The sequence below is a fragment of the Oncorhynchus masou genome, chromosome 25, assembly GCF_036934945.1.
Source record: "Oncorhynchus masou masou isolate Uvic2021 chromosome 25, UVic_Omas_1.1, whole genome shotgun sequence".
Classification (NCBI taxonomy): domain Eukaryota; kingdom Metazoa; phylum Chordata; class Actinopteri; order Salmoniformes; family Salmonidae; genus Oncorhynchus; species Oncorhynchus masou.
The window spans coordinates 21,284,820-21,304,655 of record NC_088236.1 but is presented as its reverse complement, the minus strand read 5'-3'; the positions used below and the strand labels follow the sequence as shown (position 1 = coordinate 21,304,655).

The 19,836-nt window shown below is 44.8% G+C and overlaps 1 protein-coding gene across 1 annotated transcript; it reads right to left on the bottom strand.

Annotated features, from left to right (window-relative positions):
* Positions 1 to 15,991: 15,991 nt before the first annotated feature.
* On the bottom strand, positions 15,992 to 19,529 carry LOC135513901 (zinc finger protein 703-like). The gene is made up of 2 exons (XM_064936902.1): positions 18,819 to 19,529; positions 15,992 to 18,006 (listed from the first exon to the last, which is right to left on the bottom strand). The coding sequence occupies exons 1-2, from the start codon at positions 19,068 to 19,070 to the stop codon at positions 16,519 to 16,521; spliced, it is 1,740 nt and encodes a 579-aa protein (XP_064792974.1). The 5' UTR covers positions 19,071 to 19,529; the 3' UTR covers positions 15,992 to 16,518.
* Positions 19,530 to 19,836: the final 307 nt, after the last annotated feature.

Sequence of the window (19,836 nt, the reverse complement as noted above, 5' to 3'; positions counted from 1 at the left end):
GAAATTCAATGGTTCATTGAATCAGTCTAAAACTTTGCACATACACTGCTACCATCTAGTGGCCAAAATCGAATTTGCGCCTAACCTGAAATAGTACATTGTGACCTTTCTCTTGCATTTCAAAGATAATGGGGGAAAAAACAAGTTTTTTTCTTTGTATTGTCTTTTACCAGATCTAATGTGTTATATTCTCCAACATTAATTCCATATTTCCACAAACTTCAGTGTTTCCTTTCAAATGGTATCAAGAATATGCATGTTCTTTCTTCAGGTCCTGGGCTACAGGCAGTTAGATTTGGGTATGTAATTTTAGGCGAAAACTGGAAAAAGGGGCCGATCCTTAAGAGGTTCAGTCCTGATGAAGGACGTATTTCACCATCTGGGTTGCTTTACAGTGTGGTCACTGTTGGAAAGAGTAGAGCTCTGCATTGTGTCCTTTTCCTGAATGATGCTCAACATAGAGGTGGTAGTCAGGGATGTTGAAGTTAGCGGTTTGTTTGACTGTTTGTTTGTCTGTGTAAGAGAGTGAGAGATAGGTCATGAGCTCATGGACTCCTGAATTACTCTGCAAAAAAAGTTAATTAGAGTTGGATAAACATGGATTTGTCTTATACAGGATACTACCCTCTACATCAGTGGTGTACTGCTGTGGGAAAGGTTTTCCTGGCACATGATAGGTCCCTTGATACCAATTGAGCAACAATTAAATGCCACAGCATATCTGAACATTTTTGCTGACCAAACTCAATAAAGCATCTTTGGGATGACATGGCACAGGATGATTGCAGCATGAATGTACCACCGTCCAATCTGTAGCAACTGCGTGATTTCCATAGTGTCAGCATAGACCAAATCCCTGTGGAACATTTTGGACACCTTGTAGAATCCATTTCGCCCACTTGCTCTTTCATCCGTCTTCTAGGGGTCCAGCTCAGGGGGTTCCTACCACAGGCTAGTACCCCCCGGGCTCACGTCAGGCCTCGAGGTGTCCGAGGCTGTTGTCTATACTTCCAGGGGTGTTGTCATTTGTAATCTTGTACCCATTCATTTGAACTCTTAAATCTGCTATTGTTAGCTCGAAGAAGAGAAGCCCGCTGTACTCTGCGCACTCAGTGCTTTGAGTTAAAAATGTGAATTCCATAAACTTGAACACCCCCTTGATTTTCCGATCACTTAGATGGCTTGTGCTGTTACATGATAGCAACCTAAGCCCATTTAAATCAGTTTATAACATTCCATTATTGGTTACTCTGAGAGTGGCCATTCTTCTAAAAAATGTTTTTCTCTTTACTGATATCAATTTCTCTAGGCAAAAAATGAGCTACTATTTTTCTGGGGAAAAAATTTATCCATAACTTTTTAGGGGTCTACCATACTCCCTCAGCTAACCTTTGTGCACTCAAGGAGATAAATAGTTTGCTGTCTTCTTGTATGAAATCAGATGTTATTATCCTGGGAGACCTTAATTATGATTGGGAAATGCAGGCTTCAGACAATCTAAAAGACGTGAAATGATCTAAACCTAACCCAGCTGGTGACTAAGACTACACGGCCCAACCCTACAGATACTTCAATGTAAACTCTGATTGATCTTATTTTAACGAATACACCAGATGTCTTCAATACTATTGTGGATAATCATGCTCCCTTCAAAAAATTAAGGGTTAAAAGGTAGATCGAATGTCTGGTACACTCTGGAATGTCCACAGTCCGGAACCTCCAGCGACGGTCCCCAGTCCGGAACCTCCAGTGACAGTCCCCAGTCCGGAACCTCCAGTGACGGTCCCCGGTCCGGGGTATCCAGTGACAGTCCCCAGTCCGGGGCCTCCGGCGATGATCCGCAGTCCAGAGCCTCCGGCGATGATCCACGATCCGGTTCTACAAAGGTGGGGGGGGGTACTGTCACGCCCTGACCTGAGATATCTCTGTTTTCTTTATATTTTGGTTAGGTCAGGGTGTGACTACGGTGGGTACGCTAGTTTTGTATTGTCTAGGGATTTTGTATTGTCCAGGGTTTTTGTATGCCTAGAGTTTTATGGGTCTAGGGGTTTTTGTAATTCTATGTTGGCCTGATATGGTTCCCAATCAGAGACTGTTAATCGTTGTCTTTTATTGGAGATCATATTTAGGTAGCCATTTCGCTTTGGTGTTTGTGGGATCTTGTCTATGTGTTGTTGCCTGTCAGCACTCCTTTGTATAGCTTCACGTTTCGTTTTGTTCTTTTGTTAGTTTGTTCAGTGTTCATTCTTTAAATGAATAAGAATGTACGCATACCACGCTGCGCCTTGGTCCGATCCTTATAACAAACATGACAGTCAGACTCTATGAGACCAGAAAAACATGGAGTGTGGCTGCATGTTGAAAAGGTTGGTTACTCTGAAACTCTCTCTGTTTAAGTACTTTAGTCTAGTAAATTTGACCGAGAACCACCGGGTGGTACCTTGAAGGATCCATTCTAACGAACTCTTCCTCTGGAAGATCCAGATCTATGGAAGATCTACAACTACAAAATACATTGTGACCTCTGGGGACAAACGAGAAACTTCTGTCAAACTACTCTCCCCAGACAGACCGCAGATTTCAACAGAGAGACAACAGACATACAATCGTAAATATGTACATTGCATTTCTAAATCCGAATGAGCGGTTGTTGGGGTGCTAAATATCCATATTTATGAAGAGTGTATTGTTCAACTGTATGTTACGATAGGCAAAGTCCTTTGTCTCTTCTCCCGCTCTTTCTTACATGCCCCTCCCTTTTCATTTTTGTAACAAGCCATCATATCGGGTTAGTCCACTAGGGACTTTTCATTGCATTGTAGTAATCAATGTGTAAGCTATCCTGTTTGTGTGTTTATGTAATTCTGTGTGATTATTTAGTTAGTTAGTAAATAAATAATTAAGCCAATTTGTATATTGCTGATTTAACATTTATGCTAGGGTTCATGCAGATAGCCAAGAGTTTTGCGACATTCAGAATGAGACTGAAGGTAAATAAGAATTAATTAATTGACTGTGACTAATGTAAGATATATTTATATCTTTAGAGTTTAGTCGGGAGATAGTAACTAGTTAGATATCTTTTCCCATGGTGTCCCGGATTACTACTTACCTAATTGTTATATGATTAATTGAATTGCTTAATAATTGAACGTGGTATGTAATTATTTGATGAAATAACAGTCAAACACATTAATGATAGTCAGCTGTATGTTATTCATGTCGTCATTCAGCCACGACTTGGTGAAACATAAGATGTTACAGTTTTTAATGTCCCGTTGGTAGGATATACATGCTTTTAGTTCATCCAATTTATTATCCAGCAATTGTACGTTGGCCAATAGGACCGATGGCAAAGGCAGATTAGCCACTCGTTGGCAGATCCTCATAAGGCACCCCAATCTCTTTCCGCGAAACCTCCATGTAATGGCGTTCTTCGTTTGTTGCAAGAAAGTCGGACCGAAATGCAGCGTGTTGGTTACTCATGTCTTTAATGAAACAAATGACGATACATGAAATAACTTATAAATACAAAACAACAAACGGAACGTGAAAAACCTATACAGCCTGTCTGGTGAACACTAACACAGAGACAGGAACAATCACCCACGCATCTCAAAACCATAGGGAGGGTCCGGGTGGGCGTCTGTCCATGGTGGCGGTTCCGGCTCGGGACGTGGACCCCACTCCATAAATGTCATAGTTCCTCCCCTTCGCGTCCTGGGATGATCCACCCTCGCCGCCGACCATGGCCGAATAGTCCTCACCCAGAACCCCACTGAACTGAGGAGCAGCTCGTGACTGAGGGGCAGCTCGGGACTGAGGCAGCTCGGGACTGAGGGGCAGCTCGGGACTGAGGGGCAGCTCGGGACTGAGGGGCAGCTCGGGACTGAGGGGCAGCTCGGGACTGAGGGGCAGCTCGGGACTGAGAGGAAGCCCAGTACTGAGAGAAAGCCCAGTACTGAGAGGAAGCCCAGTACTGAGATGAAGCCCAGCCAGGCAGTTGAATCCGGCAGATCCTGGCTGACTGGCGGATCTGGAAGAGTCTGGTTGACTAGCAGATCTGGAAGAGTCTGGTTGACTGGCAGATCTGGAAGAGTCTGGCTGAATAGCAGATCTGGAAAAGTCTAGTTGACTGGCAGATCTGGAAGAGTCTGGCTGAATAGCAGATCTGGAATAGTCTGGTTGACTGGCAGATCTGGAAGAGTCTGGCTAACTGGCAGATCTGGAAGAGTCTGGCTGACTGGCAGATCTGGAAGAGTCTGGCTGACTGGCAGATCTGGAAGAGTCTGGCTGACTGGCAGATCTGGAAGAGTCTGGCTGACTGGCAGATCTGGAAGAGTCTGGCTGACTGGAAGAGTCTGGCTGACTGGCAGATCTGGAAGAGTCTGGCTGACTGGCAGATCTGGAAGAGTCTGGCTGACTGGCAGATCTGGAAGAGTCTGGCTGACTGGCAGATCTGGAAGAGTCTGGCTGACTGGCAGATCTGGAAGAGTCTGGCTGAATAGCAGATCTGGAAGAGTCTGGCTGACTGGCAGATCTGGAAGAGTCTGGCTGACTGGCAGATCTGGAAGAGTCTGGCTGACTGGCAGATCTGGAAGAGTCTGGCTGTCTGGCAGATCTGGAAGAGTCTGGCAGACTGACGGCTCTGGCTGCTTCATGCTGACTGACGGCTCTGGCTACTCCATGCTGACTGGTGGCTCTGGCTGCTCCATGCTGACTGGCGGCTCTGGCTGCTCCATGCAGATTGACAGCTCTGGTGGCTTCTTGCAGACTGACAGCTCTGACTGTTCCATGCAGACTAACAGCTTTGGCAGCTCCTTGCCGACTGGTAGCTCCTTGCAGACTGGCAGCTCCTTGCAGACTGGCAGCTCCTTGCAGACTGGCAATTCCATGCAGACTGGCAACTCCATGCAGACTGGCAACTCCATGCAGACTGGCAACTCTATGCAGACTGGCAACTCTGGCTGCTTCATGCTGACTGACGGCTCTGGCTGCTCCATGCTGACTGGCGGCTCTGGCTGCTCCATGCAGATTGACAGCTCTGGCGGCTTCTTGCAGACTGACAGCTCTGACTGTTCCATGCAGACTAACAGCTTTGGCAGCTCCTTGCCGACTGGCAGCTCCTTGCAGACTAGCAGCTCCTTGCAGACTGGCAGCTCCTTGCAGACTGGCAGCTCCTTGCAGACTGGCAACTCCATGCAGACTGGCAACTCTGGCTGCTCCAAGCAGACTGACAGCTCTGGCTGCCCCATGCAGACTGGCAGCTCTAGCTGCTCCATGCAGACTGGCAGCACTGGCTGCTCCATGCAGACTGGCAGCTCTAGCTGCTCCATGCAGACTGGCAGCTCTAGCTGCTCCATGCAGACTGGCAGCTCTAGCTGCTCCATGCAGACTGGCAGATCTAGCTGCTCCATGCAGACTGGCAGCTCAGGCTGCTCCGAACAGGCAGGAGGCTCCGGCAGCGCTGTAGAGGAGGAAGGCTCTAGAAACGCTGAACAGGCGGGAGACTCCGACAGCGCAGGAGAGGGAGAAAGAGCTGGCTGCTCTGAACAGGCGAGGCGCACTGAAGGCCTGGTGCGTGGTACTGGAACTGGTGGTACTAGATCGAGGACACGCACAGGAAGCCTGGTGCGGGGAGCTACCATCGGAGGACTAGTGTGTGAAGGTGGCACAGGATGGACTGGACCGTGAAGGTGTACTGGAGAGCCTGAGAGCAGGACTGGCACAGGACGTGCAAGGCTAGGTAGGTACACAGGAGGCCTAGTGCGTGAGGCTGGCACATTTTTCACCAGCCGACTAACACGCACCTCAGGACTAGTATGGAGCGCTGACCCAGGTGCCATTAAATCCCGACACGCTCCGTCGGACGAATCTTATACCTAAAGCACCAAACTAGCAACTCCCTCATTACTCTCTCCTCCAATTTCCCCATTAACTCCTTCACAGTCTCTGCTTCGCTCACCTCCAACACCGGTTCTGGTCTCCTCCTTGGCTCCTCACGATAAACAGGGAGAGTTGGCTCAGGTCTGTCTCCTGACTCAGCCACTCTCCCTCTGAGCCCCCCCCCCAAGAATGTTTTGGGGCTGATTTTCTCGTTTCGCTCTGCGCCGCCGTGTCACTCTTTTCGACTCCATTCTCCTATAGCCCTCTTCGCACTGCTCCAGCGAATCCCAGGCAGGCTCCGGCACTCTCTCTGGGTCAGCCGCCCACCTGTCTATTTCTTCCCACGTCGTATACTCCAATCCTCTGCTGTCCATAACGTCCTCCCTTCGCTGCTCCAGCTGCCTGTTAACACGCTGCTCGGTCTGTGTGTGGTGGGTGATTCTGTAACGGTGTTCTTCGTTTGTCGCAAGAAAGTCGGACCGAAATGCAGCGTGTTGGTTACTCATGTCTTTAATGAAACAAATGACGATACATGAAATAACTTATAAATACAAAACAACAAACGGAACGTGAAAAACCTATACAGCCTGTCTGGTGAACACTAACACAGAGACAGGAACAATCACCCACGAAATACAAAGTGAAACCCTGGCTACCTAAATACGGTTCCCAATCAGAGACAACGAGAATCACCTGACTCTGATTGAGAACCGCCTCAGGCAGCCAAGCCTATACAACACCCCTACTCAGCCGCAATCCCAAATACTACAAAAACCCCACCATGAAATACAACAACATAAACCCATGTCACACCCTGGCCTGACCAACTAATTAACGAAAACACAAAATACTAAGACCAAGGCGTGACACTCCATCTCTTCCTCGTGCAAATTACGGGCGATGAGGGCCTGTTCGGGTGCCTGGAGTAAATCCCTCTCGTCTGACTCATTAAAGAAAAATTATTTGTCCAATTCAAGGTGAGTAATCACTGTTCTGATATCCAGAAACTCTTTTCGGTCATTCGAGACGGTAACAGAAACATTATGTACAAAATAAGTTACAAACAATGCGAAAAAACAAACTAAATAGCACAATGGTTAAGAGCCAATAAAATGGCAGCCATCCTCTCCGGCACCATTACAATTGGATCCCGGTCTGCGTAAGTGTGCAGCGCCCATTAATGTTGGCTCAATAACCTACATTTTTTATTTAACATTATAATCAAGAAATATTTAAAAAGTATGAAAATCAGCTCTTGTGCTGCCACTCCATAAGGACGGGGATAGTAGTGATCTTAATATTTATCACCCCATTTCAAGGCTTCCTTCTATAGCAAAGAGGATTGAATCCTTGGTAAATGTACAACTTTGATCTTTTTTATCTGAGAAATGTATTTTGAATGTAAACCAATCAGGGTTTAGGCACTATTACAGCAACCACTTTAGTTGTTTATGATCTTGTTAATGCTTTAGACACTAAAATGAAATGTGCTGCTTTGTTTGTGGACCTGTCAAAAGTTTCTGATACTGTTGATCATGCTATTTTATTTAATAAGTTGTCCTTGATAGGCCTGAGCTCTGACACCTGTTCATGGTTTTGTTGTTGTTGCCCAATTGGTAGTTTTATCCAATTGGTATTAGTTACAGTCTTGTCTCATCACTGTAACTCCCGTAAAGACTCGGGAGAGGAGAAGGTCAAGAGCCATTTGTCCTCCGAAACACAACCCAACCAAGCCGCACTGCTTCTTGACACAATGCCCAACCCGGAAGCCAGCCACACCAATGTGTCGGAGGAAACGCCGTATACCTGGCGACCGTGTCAGCATGCACTGCGCTTGGCCTGCCACAGGAGTTGCTAGTGCACAATGAGACAAGGATATCCCTGCCGGCCAAACCCTCCCTAATCCGGACGACGCTGGGCCAATTGTGCGCCGCCCCATGGGCCTCCCGGTCGAGGCCGGCGACAATAGAGCCTGGGCTCGAACCCAGAATCTCTAGTGGCACAGCTAGCACTGCGATGCAGTGCCTTAGACCACTGCGCCACTCGCGAGGGCTTTCATGATTATCTTAGTGACAGAACTCAGGCAATCGTGAGGATCGGCCCTTTTTTTCCCCAATTTTCGCCTAAAATGACATTCTCAAATCTAACTGCCTGTAGCTCAGGCCCTGAAGCAAGGATATGCATTTTCTTGGTACCATTTGAAAGGACACACTTTGTAGTTTGTGGAAATGTGAAAGGAATGTAAGATAATATAACATATTAGATCTGGTATAAGATAATGCAAAGAAAAAAACAACAGTTTTTTTTGTATTTTTTTGTACCATCATCTTTGAAATGCAAGAGAAAGGCCATAATGTATTATTCCAGCCCAGGTGCAATGTATATATTGGCCACTAGATGGAAGCAGTGTACGTGTGAAATTTTTGTCTGATCCAATGAACCATTGCATTTCTGTTCAAATGTTGTATCAAGACTGCCCAAATGTGCCTGATTTGTGTATTACTTTTCATGTTCAAAATTGTGCACTCTCCTCAAACACTAGCATGGTATTCTTTCCCTGTAATAGCTACTGTAAATTGGACAGTGCAGTTAGATTAACAAGAATTGAAGCTTTTTGCCAATATCAGATATGACTGTGTCCTGGGAAATGTTCTTGTTACTTACAACCTCATGCTAATCCCATTAGTCTACCTTAGCTCAATCGTCCCGCAGGTGACCCACCAATCCTGTAGAAGATTTATTTAAACAGCATGCTCATTACACAGATGTACCTTGTGCTGGGGACAATAAAATGCCACTCTAAAACATGCAGTTTTGTTACACAACACAATGCCACAGATGTCTCAAGTTTTGAGGGAGTGTTTTGAGGGACCTCCAACCAGCCTCACAACCACAGACCACGTGTAACCATGCCAGCCCACGACCTCCACATCCGACTTCTTCACTTGCGGGATCGTTAAGGGGAGAGTATATCTGTCTGTAATAAAGTCCTTTCGTGGGGAAAAACTCATTCTGATTGTATGGGCCTGGCTCCCCAGTGGGTGGGCCTGGCTCCCCATGGCTGCGCCCCTGCCCAGTCATGTGAAATCCATAGATTAGGTTCCTAATGTATTTATTTAAATTGCCAGATTTCCTTATAATTACTGTAACTCAACAAAATCTTTGAAATTGTTGCATGTTGGTTTATATTTTTGTTCAGTATACACGTTCACTCATTTGATGGTTCTCATAATATAACATTTTCCCGCGTATAAATACCTAGGCATTTGACGTTTATGAAACATATGGGTGAGCTGGTCAAGACACTGAGATTTAAAGTTGGCATTTTCTACACAAATCGATTGTGCCTTTCTCTAAGGAGTAGGAAGCAGATTATTCAGTCAACCTTTTTATATTATTTATCAAAGTGCAGCTGCTAAAACTCTTAAACCTTTGGAAGCCATCTACCATAGTGCCCTTTATTTTGTTACAGGTGACAGTTTTGATGCTCATCCCTGCATCCTGTATCAAAAGGTTGGCTGGACTTCGCTAATGACCCATAAATCTCTACATTACTCAGTTTTGTTTACAAGACCATACTTCATAAACTTCTGTCTTATCAAATTTTGCTATTGAAGTATAGACACCTGAGCTGCCTAAGCCGTTCACAGGATTGGTTAATTCTTGAGTTTGCTATGTTCTCCACCGAGTTAGGTGAATCTGCTTTTAATTTTAATGCTCCGTATTGCTGGAACAAAATTCAAAATACATTTCATCTTGATGTTTGGGTAATTTAAAGTATTGATTGGGGACTTATTTGTGGAGGAATGTAACTGTTTTTCTGATTTGTGATGTTTTATTTGTGCTTCCCATGCCATGTGTTTTTGTACTTTTATGTACAGTACCAGTCAAAAGTTTGGACACACCTACTCATTTCGGGGTTTCTTTATTTTTACTATTTTCTACATTGTAGAATGGTAGTGAAGACATCGAAACTATGAAATAACACATATGGAATCATGTAGTAATCAAAAGTGTTAAACAAATCAAAATATATTTTATATTTGAGATTCTTCAAAGTAGCCACCCTTTGTCTTGATGACAGCTTTGCACGCTCTTGGCATACCGCCTGGTATGGCAACTGCTCGTCCTCCGACCGCATGGAGCTACAGAGGGTAGTGCGTACGGCCCAGTTCATCCCTGGGGCCAAGCTTCCTGACATCCAGGACCTCTATACCAGGTGGTGTCAGAGGAAAGCCCTAAAAACTGCTACCACACGGCAAGCGATACCGGAGCAACAAGTCTAGGTCCAAAATGTCATGTCTTGTTATGTCTGTTCCTGTCCTTTCTCTTCACTCTCTCTCTCTGCTGGTCTTTTTAGGTTACCTTCTCTGTCTCTCATTCTTCAGCTGTTCTACATCTCCTCTAACTAGCTCATTCACTCTTTCACACCTGTTCTCTCTTCCCCCTCTGATTAGGTCTCTATTTCTTTCTCTGTTCCTGCTACTTTCAGTGTCTGATTCTTGTTTGTGTTTTTTGATGCCAGAAGCAAGCTGTCGTCGCGTTTGCTTCCACCTTGTCCTATCCTGTCGGAGTCTGCCTGGCAGGTGCATCCTGCATTATACTAACGTTCTTTTTGTTCCATTGACCACGTTGGAAGAGGATTTATGCCATTCCTGTTTTTTCATTAAAGAACTCTGTTTTCTGTTAAAACCGCTTTTGGGTCTTCACTCAAGTACATAACACAAAATGCTTCTTAACAGCCTCTACCCCAAAGCCATAAAACTACTGAACAGCTAATCAAATGGCTACCCGGACTATTTGCATTGACCCTCCCCCCCCTTTTTTTACACTGCTGCTACTTGCTGTTTATTATCTATGCATAGTCACTTTACCTCTACCTACATGTACATATTACCTCAATTTCCTTGACTAACCTGTACCCTTGCACAATGACTCGGTACCGGTACCCCCTGTATATAGCCTCGTTATTGTTATTTTATTGTTATTTTTAAAATATATAATATATACTACCATTCAATAGTTTGGTGTCACTTAGAAATTTCCGCGCTTTTGAAAGAAAAGCATATTTTTTGTCCAAGAAGGCCAGCATCCTGGAGACGACTCTTCATTGTTGATGTTGAGACTGGTGTTTTGCGGGTACAATTTAATGAAGCTGCCAGTTGAGGACTTGTGAGGCATCTGCTTCTCAAACTCAACACTCTAATGTACTTGTCCCCTAGGCTTAGTTGTGCACCGGGGCCTCCCACTTCCCTTTCTATTCTGGTTAGAGCCTGTTTGCGCTGTTCTGTGAAGTAGTACACAGCGTTGTACGAGATCTTCTGTTTCTTGGCAATTTCTCACATGGAATAGCTTTCATTTCTCAGAACAAGAATAGACTGATGAGTTTCAGAAGAATGTTATTTGTTTCTGGGCATTTTGAGCCTGTAATCGAACACACAAATACTGATGCTCCAGATACTCAACTTGTCTAAAGAAGACCCGTTTTATTCCTTCTTTAATCAGGACAACAGTTTTCAGCTGTGCTAACATAATTGCAAATTGGTTTTCTAATGATCAATTAGCCTTTTAAAATGATAAACTTGGATTAGCTAACACAACATGCCATTGAAACACAGGACTGATGGTTGCTGATTTTGGGCCCCTTTCTCCTATGCAGATATTCCATAAATCAGCCATTTCCAGCTACAATAGTCATTGTATTGTACACTCTATTTCTGATCAATTTGATGTTAGTTCAATGGACAAAAAAATTGCTTTTCCTTTAAAATCAAGGAAATTTCTAAGTGACCCCAATCTTTTGAACGGTAGTGTATATATTTTTTACTTTAGTTTATTTTATAAATATTTTCTTAACTCTTATTTTTCTTAAAACTGCATCGTTGGTTAAGGGCTTGTAAGTATTTCACAGTAAGGTCTACACCTGTTGTATTTGGGGCATGTGACAAGTAACATTTGATTTGATAAAAAAACACAAAAAACAAGACTAACACCAAATTGAGACTGCATGCAGAATTCTGCAAAAACATCCTCGGTGTACAATGTAAAACACCAAATAATGCATGCAGAGCAGAATTAGGACGATACCCGCTAATGAACTAAATCCCAAAAAAGAGCCTTTAAACTCAACCACCTGAAAGGAAGCGATTCCCAGACCTTCCATGAAAAAGCCATCACCTACAAAGATATGAGCCTAAAGGACAATCCCCTCAGCAAACTGGCCCTGGGAGTCTGTTCACAAACACAAACACACCCTACAGAGCCTCAGGACAGCAACACAATAAGACCCAAAATCACGAGATAATTACTTGACACATTGGAAAGAATTTACCATAAAATATAGCAAACTAGAATGCAATTTGGCCCTAAAAATAGAGTACACAGTTGCAGAATACCTGACCACTGTGACTGACCCAAAATTAAGGAAAGCATTGACTATGTAACATTTCAGTGAGCATAGCCTTGCTATTGAGAGAGGCAGCCATATGCAGACCTGACTCTCAAGAGAAGACAGGCTATGTGCTCACTGCCCACAAAATGAGGTGGAAACTGAGCTGCACTTCCTGACCCACTGCCAAACGTTTGACCATATTAGAGACACATATTTCCCTCAGATTACACAGACCCACAAGGAATTAGAAAACAAATCCAATTCTGATAAACTCCCATATCTATTAGGTGAAATACCACAGTGTGCCATCATAGCAACAAGATCTGTGACCTGTTGCCACAAGAAAGGGCAACCAGTGAAGCACAAACACCATTGTAAATACAACCCATGTTTATGTTTGTTTAATTTCCTTTTTGTACTTCAACTATTTGCACATTCTTACAACACTGTACATAGCCATAATATAACATTTGAAATGTCTCTATGATTTTGAAACCTTTGTGAGTGTCATGTTTACTGTTAATTTCTGATTGTTTATTTAACTTCTGTTCACTTTTTTAATTGTATTTATTTAACTAGGCAAGTCAGTTAAGAACAAATTCTTATTTACAATGATGGCCTACACTTGCTAAAACCAGACCAATCGTGTGCCGCCGAAATACAGCCTGGAATCAAACCAGGGTGTCTGTATTGACACCTCTAGCACTGAGATGCCATGTCTGACACCACTGCGCCACTCAGGAACACTTGCTTTGGCAATGTGAACATATGTTTCCCATGCCAATGAAGCCCTTTGAATTGAATTGAAAGCAAGAGAAGGAGAGCGAGAGAAAGGAATAGAGTGTATGAGATAGAGAGTGCCTCCTCCCTCTCCTCCTCTCACTCTCTGTCGTGGCTGTCATCGTGGTGAGCCAGTGTGGACTTGGCGTCTAATTGAGGAGCAGCGACACACCCTGTCGTCATTAATCACCGGGCTGTCGGCTGTCTGCCCATGACCCCACAGTGACACGTAGCTAGCTAGCCAGCCAGGCAGGCATGGCAGCACAGCTCTCTCTCAGCCCGAGAGAGAGACCGAGAGGGGACACTCTTCCTTACTATGTTCCAAATGGCACCCTATTCCATTTAGTGTGCACCACTTTTAAACCAGGGCCCATGCAGCTATGGTCAAAAGTAGTACGCTATATAGGGAACACTACGCTGCCATTTGAGACGTAACCTCTGTCTGTCTGTCCCCACCATACCCAGGACAGAAAGACAGGACAGGGAGATCAATCTATCTCAGGTGTGGGCCCTCCTTTGAGAAGAGCAGTTGGAAACTAAATTAACTGCCCTCCTCCCCACCAGCCTCCCCCTCCTCACCCAGCCGGCCAGCCTGCAGAGCAGAGGTGACAGAAATGAAGTATCTGGGTGTTGACTCAGCTGTAGCAGTGAGAGAATCTAAAGATAGATGGAGAGTGAGACTGATGAGAGTACTGAGATGGAAAGAATAGTGAAGCCTTTGATGAATGAGTGTAAATGGGCGACAGCAGAATTAATTCCTCCCTCTTGACAAGATTGAACGTTTTGTCCTCAGTTTGACCTCTGGTTCTAATACACTAGTGTGAGGCTGATCTCTCACAACAGTCTTTTAAGGGCCAGCGCCAGCCTCTAGAGGACATTAACATCATTTTTGAACTCTGACATTTACTACTACATTTACACAGGGATCTGGATAAACAAAGCCAATAGTTATGTACAACATGACAAAGAGGAATAATGCAATACTGAGTCAAATATATAATCTGTACTTCTACAACAGACCCATAGGTGGCAACATATACTAGGACATGACCCAATTAGTGGACCTCTTTTAGCACTTTAATGTATCTTCAGTATAAACTGTATTCTTATTTACAGTACAAGCTAAAAACAACAACTTATCTGTCCTAGTTTTGATTCCAACCTCTGATCCAACCCTGAAAACAGATAGAGAACACAGATAAGCCATATGTGTGGCAGACCATTCATGTCCCAGTCTGTTGGCATTAGCTTGTTTCTGGGGGTGAAAAATGTGTACGCTGGGCTTCCCTCCCTCCTGATGAGTTCACCTGCTCAGCTCTCAGGGCAGAGTGACCTTCCTGGGCAGGAAGGGCTGGAGCTGGCAAGCCCACAGAGGTTTGGGAGCGTGATCTATTTTGTTAATGGCCCTGTCAAGTGACACCTGCGGTCGCTTCTCCCTCTCTCCTGTCTGGAGTGCTAATGAACCGAGTGTGCTTCTCTAGCTAGGGGAGTCTGGGAGTCAGGGTAAATAGCCACCTCCAAGACTGACTACTAGCCTCTTCACTTCCAGATACACCTCCTATCCTCCACACTATCAGACCATTTAGGCTAGATAAATAAACCATTATTTAATTGAACCAAGACACAAAACACTGGAATTACTGAACTATGGTGTTGTTACATAGGCTTTCATTCTCTATCCCTGAATATTAGCGTCTAACAGATACTTAAAACAGAGAAATCTGTCCTCAGATAATACATGATACAGTATTGTATTTATTAACCTACTAAATGCTGTTCCCCACCAGGGGAGAGCCATGGTATCTGTCCCAACTGTCATCCTAGTCTTTAGTGCACTACTTTTGACCAGGACCCAGGGGACTCTGGTCAAAAGTATTATACTACATTGTGAACATGGTGTCATTTGGGACACAGGCTTGTTGTTTGTGTTTCCTGGTTTAAAGGCTGTGCTCCTCCTCTCTAGGGAGGACAAGGTGTCAGGAGCTTTGATTAATATTTCTCTATTAACTACCTCCCATTGTTAGCCCTGGCCTTTGTGTAGCAGGGCCATCCGTCAAACAGGGAGGGGAGCCAGGGTCAGCAACCCTCCAGTCATTATCGAAATCCCACTGACCCAGCGGCCACTCAGCGACAGCCAGCAAGCCACAGTGCTGCTGAGACTGCTATTCTGGCCCCCTAACAAACAAGCATCAGCAATTAAACCCTGTCTTGCACTCCCAACAGCCAACATTGTGGTGGAGGTAGAGGGAGAAGGAGAGGAAAGAGGGATAGTGGTATTTAGTAAGAAGCTAAATATGATTTGCCTTGTCTGGGACAGTGTGAAATCCCATCAACTGTTATTTATTCTGAATTATTACATATATCCATATAGCTGTAGTATATCACTAAATTACAACTATACTTGTCCATAGAACTGCAGTACACCAGCAGTGCAACAGCTAAATTACATGAATATTTGAATAGTTAAATTGTTTACTAAAATAATTTAGTACAATTTAGCAAAAAGATAAATGACCCCCTTATAGCCCTAATGAAAACTAGTTATATAGTGTCACAAGTTATGACACTATATAAGCATTTCAATAAAACTACTTTAAATGCAATCAAGTACATGTTTTAAAACAAAATAAGACCTTTCCCTGTCAGATGGGCAGCACTGCCATCGTTGTGCTTTTATTTTGTTTGAATTCATCTCATCCTCTTTCAGTGACAGTCAGCAACTCCAATGTGCTGACTCGATAACACTTGAAAATTGTTTGCATCTTTGCTAATGTACAAATACTAAATAAATGGCAATTTATCAAGAAGACTTTATCATCGTGACATTACATTTTCCATCAGTCTGAATAGAAGAAGAAAACAAACAGCAGAGATGGAAAGACACGGAAGCAAAGAACAAATTTAGGCTTATTCCTCCAGAAAAAAAACAGTTCATCTTTGCCATTGTGAAAAACTTTATTTAAAGAGTGTATTATAGGCATAATAACAATATATTTAAAATATTTTTTTTCCAATTAGAATACTTATGAACAATTAATTTGGATAGTAAACTTCCCCCAAGTTTGAATGCCAAGCGCTCAAGTGAAAAATAAATACATGTTTTCAGTCCTGGGAGGGAGCAAAAAAACATCAAAATCAAAATCAAAAACCAATCCGAAATCCCACAATCTCATCCAATCAAATTCAAGCTCCTTTCTGTTCCCAGGCAGGTGTCTGGCCCACACACCAATGTCTCTGGGCCTTTACTGCTGGCCAGCCATCACCACTGGGTCTTGCCATTGAAATGCCATTCAGAATCCTGTGGCTAACAGGTGGTATTCCAGGCAGGCACGGTAAGGCCCCCTTGTTCTGGCGACAGGCGAGGACCCCTCCTGTCCAGACGGGGCCTGGTCCATCCATCCACTGTGCATATTTGAGGTGTCCAGCTTGTGCCTGTTCTGTTGTCGTTGTGTCCTCAGACGTCACTGGTAGCCCAGGGTGGAGGCTGAGCCTAGTCTCTGGCTGTAGATGGCATAGGGGGAGTAGTAGGGCGAGGACGCCTGCAGTGAGTGCATGGGCAGGCCTGGGGTTCCGGGCAGGTGGGCCTTGGAGTAGGGGTGGTAGCGAGCCAGGCTCAGGCCAGGTGACCCCCGCAGGGAGAAGGAGCTAGGCAGGGTGCCGGGGCTGCCGGGTTGGGGAAGGTGGAGGTGGCAGGAGGCGGCTGAGGAGGGGTAGGCAGATAGGGGCTTACTGTCCAGCCCACCAGTTAGAGCCGTGTGAGTACGCAGGTGGGCCAGCAGCTCCTCTGACGTGGAGAAACGTTTGTCACACGGCCCTCCTACTGACACCCAGTTACAGGCGTGTGGCTGGGGCTCGTTCTGCAGCATGTAGCCGTAGGTATAGAGCGGGTGGGACAGGGTGGGGGTGGTGGAGGATAGAGAGCTGGGGTGGAGGGAGTGAAGGTGGTGTGATGGGTACATGATTTGGTAACCTGATTTTAGAGAGGAGGGGTCATGGACACATGTATTGCAGTTGCTTCCCCCTAAATGGGGGTGGTTGGGGTAAGTCAAACAGTACGGGTCCCTGCATAGACCCTGCATAAGGGAAGGAGGTGAGGCCCCAGTGAGGGGGCTGGAGCTGGGGTGCTTTCCTGGGATCCCCATCCCTAGACTAGACTTGGTATGATCCATGAACTGAGATGGGTAGCCTGCATAGGCACCCACTATGGAGCCATGGTAACCCATGGAGGAGGGGGGCATGGGGAAGATTGAATGGCTTGGTTTGAAGGGGGAGACAGGGGCGATGTGTCCGGAGCCTAGCCCAGACTGAGAGGACTGTGGGTCAGCCTTGCTCTCCGGCCGCGGGCTGCTAGCGGAGCTGGCATTGCTGGAGTTGGCGATAGCCCGCATGTGACTGGAGTTAGCTAGCTGGGTCCCATCCAGCTTCTCCTTACTGTGATCAGAATCTTTCTTCCCTGTGCTGCTGTCTGAGCTGGCCTGGTCCGAGCTTACAGGCTTGTTGTCTATGTGCAGGGCCTGAGAGTGTGATGTCTGCTGCTGTGTGGACGGGGACTGGGTCTGTCTGTGGGACTGGCCTTGGGAGTGCAGGGGAGGGGAGGTGGAGCTGGGAGAGGTGGAGTGTGGGGGGAAGGACGGGCAAGAGCCACTGCTCCCGGATCCACCACTGGGCACCCTGAAGCCAGCTTTGTCTGTAGCACCCTTGATCACCAACCCATCCTTGCGGCATTCCCCTCCGGCCTTGTTGTAAGGCTTGAAGCTGGACTTATCCTCCAGGGACTGGTGCTGGTCTCCAGACTTGTGGCCAGAGCTGGAGGAGCGGCCGGATGGCTCCTTGTCACTGAGGCTGATGGAGGAGAGGGAGCCCAGCTTGGATGAGGAGGGGGGGTCTGGTTTGCCGATCTGTGAGCAGGTCTGAGCCAGCAGGGCCAGAGGACTCTTCTTAGCATCCAGCTGAGGGGGCGACACAAACAGAGACTGGATGAGAGCACAGCCACGTTAAAGTACTCTATAGTCACACTCTATTCTGGTCTTACATTGGATGGTAATTCGGTAACTATTCTGTAATTGTTTTCTTTGATTTTGTTCTGCGTGTATAGTATGTCCACTATAAATATATTTTAGCCAGTATCATTTAATAGGCCAAATAAAATGCCCATCCAATAAACAAGGTGCAGTAAAATGCGTTGTAAATGTTAGTAATAATTTAGCCCATGAGTCATATATATCTATTGGCAGAGGGAAGGAGACATCAATCTGCCCCAAAGTTTTATTTCCCTGTGTTTGCCCTATGAAAAAATCCTTAATAGAAAGAGTGAAAGCGACAACAATGTATGACTGCAAATTTGGAACGTGGTAAATATCATCTGTTCTATTTGGGAAAAACGAAGGAAACGATTGAACTATTTCTGTTTACATATTTTACAGACAATTACACACAGTATATGAGAGTATCAAATCAACACACTGGCCTATTTATGTAACCTCAATAACTCAAGAATAACTCAACAATAGGCTACTCATTTGAAATATTAATTTCATAATCTAGTTTGTTGGGTCACTTGAAAGGTAAAACAAATATACACTGTATTGTAATGTAGACGAATTAGTTACAATGTTATGCGTAGTTTGATGCGTAGGCTAATACATGAGTAATATTGGAAAATACGTGGGATATTAATAAATATCTGTAAATAATTCCAAACATTAACACGGTCGAGGATGATCGAAGAATTCGACAGTTCTAGAAAATGTGCTTTGCTTACCTCAATGCTTACTGGCGCGGATGTCAGGGGTTGGAGATACTCTGGGTGTAGCAAGATGCTACTGTGAGTGCTCAACATCTTTAGAATCCGAATAGGCAGCCTTCTAGCCTGGCGTGTTGGATCTGAGGGAGAAGGTACGGAAACCAGCTGTCTTTTAGTTCCTCTCGGGAGTGAATTACAACGGTCGTTACCGGTACGCTCAGGGGACGGACTGCGTAAATGCGCGTCAGATCCACGGGGAGAATTGTTCATCTGGATCGGGGCGGCGCAGAGTTCGGGCGATGGCAGGGAACGTGTTGTTGTAAGTAGAAATACATTTATGAAAACAACATATGATGCACAAATCAATAATCAAGCATAAGTACTCGGTCTGTTTTAATCCAAATATACCAACAGTAGCACGGGTCTCATGAATCAGTTCAAATGATTGTCTTTATAGAAGAAGAATTCTCTCAAATGTCAACATTCCTTGACCCAATCTTCTGTCCTTTCAAAATACTTTCCTTGGATTGGACAATTACATCCGTCCGTCTTGTAAAAGAGGAATGGAGCAGAAAGATCATCTGTAGTCAGTTATCACCAGAAAATAATAAACATGGACAAGTGTAAATAGAATATCCCCGTAGACGATACGGTCAGGCTTTCCTGTCGCTGTCCCACTGTCTCTCTGTTCACACAACAGCTAGTACCATGCTCATTTCACATACTAAAGACCAAACTAAGGAGGCGAATTTTTTAGCAAGAAACCGCTGTCCAATCGCGAGTTCACGCATTCGTAATAAGGGGATCGGCTCTCCTTGTAGAGGCGCGGCCTGCCTGTGTCCACACCCCTACACTCTCCTTGGCAATGTTTTTAAATATTGCATAATATATAGACATGTACTTTTATGATAACTGAAATTTAAGTCACTTTTTATGTCAATAAAAAACGATCTCTACCATAGATAGTTTATAGCCACACAACAAGCTGATTTTGCTTTAAATGTCATTTGTTATATAGCGTATACCCATTCCCCTT

What these genes read in the sequence shown, in the direction of transcription:
- LOC135513901 (XM_064936902.1), bottom strand. Translation starts at nt 19,070, where the DNA reads ATGAACAATTCTCCCCGTGGATCTGACGCGCATTTACGCAGTCCGTCC. An exon ending in CCGCGCCAGTAAGCATTGAG is followed by an intron (nt 18,007 to 18,818) that starts GTAAGCAAAGCA and finishes TCGCCCCCTCAG; the next exon opens with CTGGATGCTAAGAAGAGTCC.